Source organism: Mus caroli, chromosome 2, assembly GCF_900094665.2.
Source record: "Mus caroli chromosome 2, CAROLI_EIJ_v1.1, whole genome shotgun sequence".
NCBI classification, from domain to species: domain Eukaryota; kingdom Metazoa; phylum Chordata; class Mammalia; order Rodentia; family Muridae; genus Mus; species Mus caroli.
In genome coordinates this window covers 164,191,730-164,199,369 of record NC_034571.1, presented here as the reverse complement: position 1 = coordinate 164,199,369, position 7,640 = coordinate 164,191,730, and the positions used below count along the sequence as shown (strand labels likewise).

Here is a 7,640-nt window from a genome sequence, read left to right as displayed (position 1 = left end):
ATAGTGAGTGTGTCTGCATGTGTGTATAGTGAGTGTGTCTGCATGTGTGCATAGTGAATGTGTCAGCATGTGTGCATAGTGAGTGTGTCTGTACGTATGCATAGTGAGTGTGTTAGCATGTGTGTATAGTGAGTGTGTTTGGGCATGTATGCCCAGAGGGCAATCTTGGCTGTTTTCCAGTCACTATGCCCTTTGGTTTTCTTGGCAGAGTATCTTGCTGCCTTGGGGCCCACTAGTTCATAATGTAGAGCTTTGCTCACATAAGGCAAGTGTTCTACCACTGAGCCATACACCAGCCCTTTCCTTCCTTTCCTTTAAAGCTAGTCTAGTCTTGAACCATAGCTACAAAAAGTAACTGCCCAATAGGCAAACGTCAGTGAGTAGCATGCAGCAGTGGAAGACACAGGACTCAAATATGGGTCTGAGTTTGGAGACTGGAAACCAAATTCCAAAGAAGGTTCTGGGTGTTGAAGTGTTTGTTGCCTACACCTGTTGAATATGTAGTTCTCTTATCAACAGGGTATTTCTAGCTTATCTTAGAGCCTGGAAGATAAACTAACAGATTATTCTGTTGGCTAGCTTTCCTGGCAGAGAATCCTACAGGGTCTGGGAGCTTTCCTGGGGTCCATGAGCGCATCCCAGTTGACTGAGTACAGCAGCTCAGAGCCAAAGCAACACAGCCTGCATTATACCAATGGCCTCTTGAACTGGGTTATCTGACCAGACACATTGGCAGTCTTTTCCAGGGGCAGTGTCTGAAATGCACACATGTCACCATGACAGCCTGCACAGAGCTAGACCCCCACGGAAGGCAGTCTATCCCTGGGATCACCAGGAAAGAAGCAGATAAGAGAAGGAGCCATGCAGTGGCTCTCACCTGGGGGTGACCTGGCCCTCCAGGGGTATTTGCAACATCTGGAGCTATAGCTGACACATGTCACATAACATTATGGTGCTCCTGGCATCTTGAGTGTGTGTGTGTGTGTGTGTGTGTGTGTGTGTGTATGTGTGTACATGCGCGTGCGCAGAGGCCAGGGATGTTGCTCCACACCCTGCCTTGCACAAGATGCCTGGTTGCAGAAAAGGATACTATGGCTCCAGATTGATGTCTGTGTTGCTGAGACTGACAAACTTTGCTGGGATGCAGTGCCAAGGCTTCCTGAAGCTGCTCCAAACACTGACCAGGTCAACGGAAGGATGCCAATCATAAAGCTAGACCTGCTGAGAATGCCTCTCCTGGGGATAGATGTACGTGTGTGGCTATGAATGTGTAAGTGTGTGTGTGTGTGTGCATGTGAAGGCTAGTGGTCAAGCTTGGCTGTCCTTCAGCTACTCTCCACTTTGATTCTTCAGACAGGGTCTCTCACTTTAATCTGGAACGTGCCGTGCCGTGTTGGCTAGACTGGCGTGTGGTAAGCAGAGATAACTAATATGCTCACCAAAACACGAGGCCACGCGGTAGGTTGTAGTCTCTCGGTCAAATCTGGGCATGTACTTGGCTTGCTTGAGACAGGGTCTCACTATATAGATCAGACTAACCTGGAATTCAGAGATCTGCCTGCTTCTGCCTCCCCAGTGCTGGGATTAAAGGTGTGCACCATGCCTGCCTCGAGCATCAATAACTCTCGTGTTCAATGACCATTTCTTTTTATTTTATTTTATTTTATTTTTATTTATTATTACTATTATTTTGGCTTTTGGAGACAGGGTTTCTCTGTATAACTCTGGCTGTCCTGGAACTCACTCTGTAGACCAGGGGTGGCCTTGAACTCAGAAATCCGCCTGCCTCTGCCTCCCAAGTGCTGGGATTAAAGGCGTGCGCCACCACGCCCAGCTTCAATGACCATTTCTTAGTTATTATTTTATCCACCACACCTTGCTTTCTCGTGGAAGACACAGGCGGAGATCAAATGAACAGAAATGTGGGTACGCCAGCCGTAAGGTGTGCAGTGAGATGAGGCGGATGCGAATGGATGCAGCAGGTGACAGGGAGGCTGGGAACAGATTCAGAGAGAGGGAGGCTGGAAATGGATACACAGAGAGGGAAGCTGGCATCAGATGCAGCAGGTGACAGGGAGTCTGGGAATGGATGCAGCTGCAGACAGGGAGGCTGGGAACGGATTCAACCACGAGGTGGAAATGGCAGGGTCCATAAGAACCTAATCATGGGTGGATCTCGGGAAGAGAGTTCAGAGAAAGGCAACAGAAGCAGCAAAGGTCTGGGCAGGGCGGATTAGAGTCTAGGAACAAGGAGGGGGTACAATACTGTAGAGATCAAACCCTTAGGACTCCTGGTTCCGAGGAAGAACTGATTTCACTAAGATACAGTGGGAAGCTGTATATCATGGCATACTTGGTTTCCTGAAGTTAGGGCTTTTAGTGCCTTTTGTTGAGGGAAAGGAGGAAGTGAGGGAGGTAGATACATACATACACACAGAGACACATACACAGAGACCCACCCACCCACAGACACACAGGCACACACACACACACACACACATGCATGCAGAGACAGAGAGATTGAGAGAGAGACAGAGAGACAGAGAGCTACTACCTCCCTTGGTCCAGGCAGCAGGCAGGCAGAGTGCTGCCATGGGCCAGTGCTTTAGATGGAGGGAGATTATGCCCCTCCCTACCTGAGTCCCAGCATCCCATGGGCTCCCTCACAAGATCTGAGATGGACTGTAGAAGGAGATGTCCAAGGTTGTCTTCCTGAGGAAAAGCAGTCAGCGAGAGCTTGAGTAGACTCGGACTCACCTCTTCTGTGCTCCCCCGGGGCCACACACACTTTTGGAAAATTACACTAAATAAAATAATTAGTTGTGGCTCTTCATCCTAACTTGTCTTTCTGGAAACTCACCAAGCCTTCATAACGTGGTGAGAACATGCACTGAACCCTTCTAACATGGGAACGTACACTCTGATGTCATTCAGGGCCAATTCAGGCATCCCCAGCTTCTTTCTGTGAGGAGGGTACCGAAGCCTGCATATTATTCTTCTCATCACTGTGACCAAACACCCGACAAATGCAATTTAACAGAGGGGTGGTTATTTTGCCTCACAGTTAGAGGCTGTACCATCCCGGTGAGAGAGCCACTGTGGCAGGAGTCTGAGGCAGCTGGCCACGTGCCAGGAAGCAAAGAACAGCCAGGAATTGAGGCTGGGTTTCCAAATCACTTGCTCCAGCTGGGCCCTACTTTGACACAACCTTCCAAAACAGCACCGCTTACTGAGGGTCAAGTGTCTAAACCTATGAGCTGTGGCAGGCATTTCACACTCGACCCACGACAAGGCTGAGAGTGGACGAGGGCTGCACAGCTTGAGGTAGAATCTCCTTGTGTGTGTTAATCCGCTGAGTTACCTCGGAAACCTCCTTAACCTGAATTTCAGACATCTGTAGCGTGTAGCTTGCCACAGCATCTGTCTTGTAGGGTGGCAAGGGTGCACGTAGTAAATGCCTATAGAGCTCTTTCTCAGCTCCTGGCACGGGCCAGCGCTCTGAAGACTTGCACCAGGCGTGCCTGAAAGTCTTCCAAGCCCACTCTACTAAAAGTGAGGTCCTCTGACCAGCAGCCAAATCCCAGGGGGCGGGGGCGAGTCAGACACAGCAGCATCTTATTTCAGAATCCCATTTAGACCTACAGAGGCAGAGTGTACACTTGGGAAAGAAGCTGGGTGATTCTTAGGGTGTTCTTGTCTGATGAACCCCCAGGAACGGATGCTCACAGTAAGAAGTGGGTCCAGTTTGACTATCTGTTGACAGCAACTTGTTGGTGCTAAAAGACATCAGCATCAGGACACAGGACACACCACACCAGGTAGACACAGGGCACGCCACACGGGGCTCTCCAGGAGTCCTCACAGTGCTTCAGGTCCCTGGGACTGCGTGCGTTCACCACTTACAGATTTGCTGACAGGCAACGATGAGACAATGTGACAAGCAATGCGAAAACAGGAAAAGTGACTTCTCTCTGTCTTGTTTTCTCAGAGCAAGGTCATTGCGGTTCCTATGGATGTTCCCGTGGTTATGATTTTCCCATCTTCTGTATTTGCTTTCTGAGTAGCTACCCACAGTTCCTTTTATTTCGTGTTTTATTGAAACCATGAGGACTGGCAGTGGCTGAGGAGCCAGAAGCCTGGTAATTTGGGGAACTAAATGGGAGAGTTTTGTGGTTTGGCTAAAATAAATAAATAAATAAATAAATAAATAAATAAAAAAAAGCATTAGCAAACACTGCTCTCTTACCCATATTACTTTTAAGGTTGATTTATCTTTATTTTATGTATGTGGGTTCTTTGTCTGAATGGATGTCTGTGCACCACATGCATGCAGTGCCCTCAGAGGCCAGAAACGGATGTCAGACCTGGAACTAGAGTTACAAATGGTTCTGAGCCACGATGTGGGTTCTGGGAATGGAACCCCAGCCTTCTGCCAAGAACAGCCAACGCTCTTAACCACCGACCCACCTCCCCTGCCCTCAACACTCTTTTAATACCATCTGCATGGATCCTGTGCTGTGTCTGTTTGTGGGAAGCACAGGGTGACTCCGGGGGCGCACCACATTCTCACACGTGTTTTGTGGTCACTGGAACCAAAGCCTTTATTATCCCCCAAGCATCACGATTAAAGCAAGAAACAAATGATGTCTGTAATCATGATAGCAGGAAAAATTCAAGCACGGTCCCTCCACCTCATGTATTCAAGAGCAGGAGAACACAAACCAAGGGAGATATCACGAGCTGAAGTTGTCTAGGGCAAGAAGGGATCTGGCTGTTGCCAGCAGCACACAGCGGTGTTATACAGCAAGCCTGCATGTACATCTTCTTGCCCCGCAGTGGTGGGAGTGACTGCTTTACTTGACAGGGTTACAGAAGTTGCCGACAGGGTCATTTGACTTTAACACGGCATCTAGCAAAAGAAGCAACAGCCAAGACAGCCTCTCTTATAAATGATGTTAAAATAACCACTTGATAGACACGCCCTTACCAGGAGCCGGAAAGGAGCCTGGGAGTAAGTAAGGAAAGAGCAGGAGGCAGACCCTGCTGCTCAAATGATCACCAACGGCAGCAAGGCAGTTTCTAGTGAAACGCACACCTTCCTGCCTGCACTTTCCTCGCCTTGGAAAGGCAGAGACACAACAGTAGCAGACCATTGTTTTGTTTGTTTGTTTGTTTGTTTGCTTTGTTCTTAAAAGAGTAACATCTACCTTGCAATGGCCAGGATCCTAGGACCTCCCACTGACTAGAGCACTTTGATACAGTAGGTTTTGAAGCTTAGATTTTAACGAACAAAACTCCAGCAACAATAACAACCATGACAACGAACGGCCCAGGGAGAAGGGCGTCATGTCTCTGTGCAGGGGTTCGGGGAGGCTGGCACAGATATAAGTTCTGGAAGGGAGCAGCGAATATCACATTGTTTTCAGGGCTTCACTCAGTCTCCCACAGAATATGTGCAAAGCTCTCCCCGTAGTGGGCAGGAGGTGGCTGCTGTGAGCCAGGACGCTTGCCGGAAGTCTAAGCACTCTTTCTGTTCACGAGAGCTCTCCGGTCTGGTTGGCTTGAAGCACAGAGTTACTGGTACAAAGCCAACGAGCAGGCAGGGGCCACAAGCCCTGGGTGCCTAGCAATGAACACAGATGACACTCAGGGCTACCTTATCTGATTCTTCCAGGCTATGTGCTAGATCAAACTGACTTACCCACACACAGATCCTCACAGACAGCCCATCCTACGCCGTGTCCCCTCTGCAAAGGGCCACGAGCTTACAGACGAAGCCAAGCACAGTTCCAGCTCCTAACACCCTTTACGTCCTGTCTGAGCGTTGTTTTTGTCTCTCGGCTGGATGTGGAGCACCTCCACGGGCATCCTAGCCCAAGTTCATGCCGTTGCAGCCGCAGAGAATCTCCTTGAACGTGTTCCGCAGCTCCAGGCTGCGGAAGGCGTAGATGAGGGGGTCGATGACGGAGTTGCACATGATGAGAACCAGGTAGGTGTTGAAATGGGCCGTGTAGCAGATGCAGTAGGGATTGGTGGGGCAGGTGATGATGAGGACCAGGTGGAGGAAGAAAGGCGCCCAGCAGAAGATGAAAACACCCAGCAGGATAGTGATGGTGACAGCCCCCTTCATGCAGGAGTGCTGCTGTGGGGCCACCCCGCCAGCAGGGGGCAGCACTGCGATGCGCTGGACGTGGAGCCTGGCGAAGAGGAACATGTGGATGTATAGGGTGCCCATGAGGAGCACCATGGCGAAGAACATGGTAATGAGACACACGATGACCATCTTGCTCTCGGAGTAGATGATGAACATCACGCCGCAGATGCCGCAGCAGACCCAGATGACCCCGATCAAGGTGAGGGCTTTCCTCACTGTCATGATGCTGTGGTACCGAAGGGCATAGAAGATGGTGACGTACCTGTCGACGGCGATGGCCAGGAGGTTGCAGATGGAGGCCACCAGGGAGATGCAGATCATAGAGTCGAAGATGTTATCCATGTGCTGGATAAACTGGTCCTCCAAGGTCAGGGAGTCACTGTTGATCACGGCGATCATGATGGTCTCCAGGGAGTTGGACAGGCTCACCAGCATGTCGGCTGCAGCCAGGCTGCACAGGAAGAAGTACATGGGAGAGTGCAGGTTGCCGTTCCTGACCACAGCCAGGATCACCAGGATGTTTTCCATCAGGCTGACAATGCCCAGAGCCAGGAAGACCTCCGGCTTGATGAAGACCTGCTCGCAGAACCCACTGCCGCTCCGGTTGCTGGCAGGAGGGGCTGCAGGGTGCTCAGAGAGGTTAGGCAGCATCGGATAAACAGAAGACAGGCAGCAGGAAGAGTTCATGGTTAACAGCGGGTCCAGTCCCAGCTGCGGCTCCTGCAGGGTCCTGTGCAAGCTGCTGGGAAAAATTCTCCTTCTAGGTGCTTCTCTTGTGGATGCTGTCCAGTCTAGACTTTAGTTTCTCCAGAGAGGGAGAGATTGATATCTATCTATCTATCTATCTATCTATCTATCTATCTATCTATCTATAGAGAGAGAGAGAGAGAGGGAGAGAGAGAGAGAGGGAGAGAGAGAGAGAGAGGGAGTGGGGCTTGGAGACATAGAAAGAACTTTCCTTTGCGGTCTCCAGCAATCAGTGCAGACTCTGATCAGCCTGCCTCATCCCATCTCGCTCTGACCCTCTCTCTCCAGTCTTCTCTCATCCCCACCCGACACCGGTTGCTACAGTTACAGCTCTACTCCTAGCGAGCCAGGGGTTGAGGGACTTGACGCTAGATGTGAGAAGAGAGAGCACTCGGGTTTTATGCATCGGAACTCCTACTTCATCTCCAGTGCAGCAAAATGACCACTGAGCAGCTGGCACCGTCTGACTGACAGCAGGTCGGGGCTCCGGGTTCCACCGGGGAGATGAGGAAGCAGACTGGCGCCCCCTGCAGTCCGGACTGCTCACCTGCGCTCGTGTAGGAGTAGTTCGGACCTGCCTGGTAAAGAGAGATCAGCATTCATTCTGCCGCTGCCGTTGTGGGTTGGTATGGGTCAGGTCTGCACTGGGTGTAAGAAATACAGAAGGAAACAAGAGAAGCGCTGGCCCAGTCCTTCCCCCGACCCCCACCACCGCCAACCAGCGTCTAGAATGGAGGAA

At 50.6% G+C, this 7,640-nt stretch overlaps 1 protein-coding gene across 1 annotated transcript; it reads right to left on the bottom strand.

Moving 5' to 3' along the window:
• Window positions 1-5,869: 5,869 nt before the first annotated feature.
• Window positions 5,870-6,932, bottom strand: Mc3r (melanocortin 3 receptor). Its single transcript, XM_021156392.1, has one exon. The coding sequence runs from the start codon at window positions 6,839-6,841 to the stop codon at window positions 5,870-5,872; it is 972 nt and encodes a 323-aa protein (XP_021012051.1). The 5' UTR covers window positions 6,842-6,932.
• Window positions 6,933-7,640: the final 708 nt, after the last annotated feature.

Excerpts from the sequence above, each read along its gene's own strand:
- Mc3r (XM_021156392.1), bottom strand. The coding sequence starts at position 6,841 with ATGAACTCTTCCTGCTGCCTGTCTTCTGTTTATCCGATGCTGCCTAAC.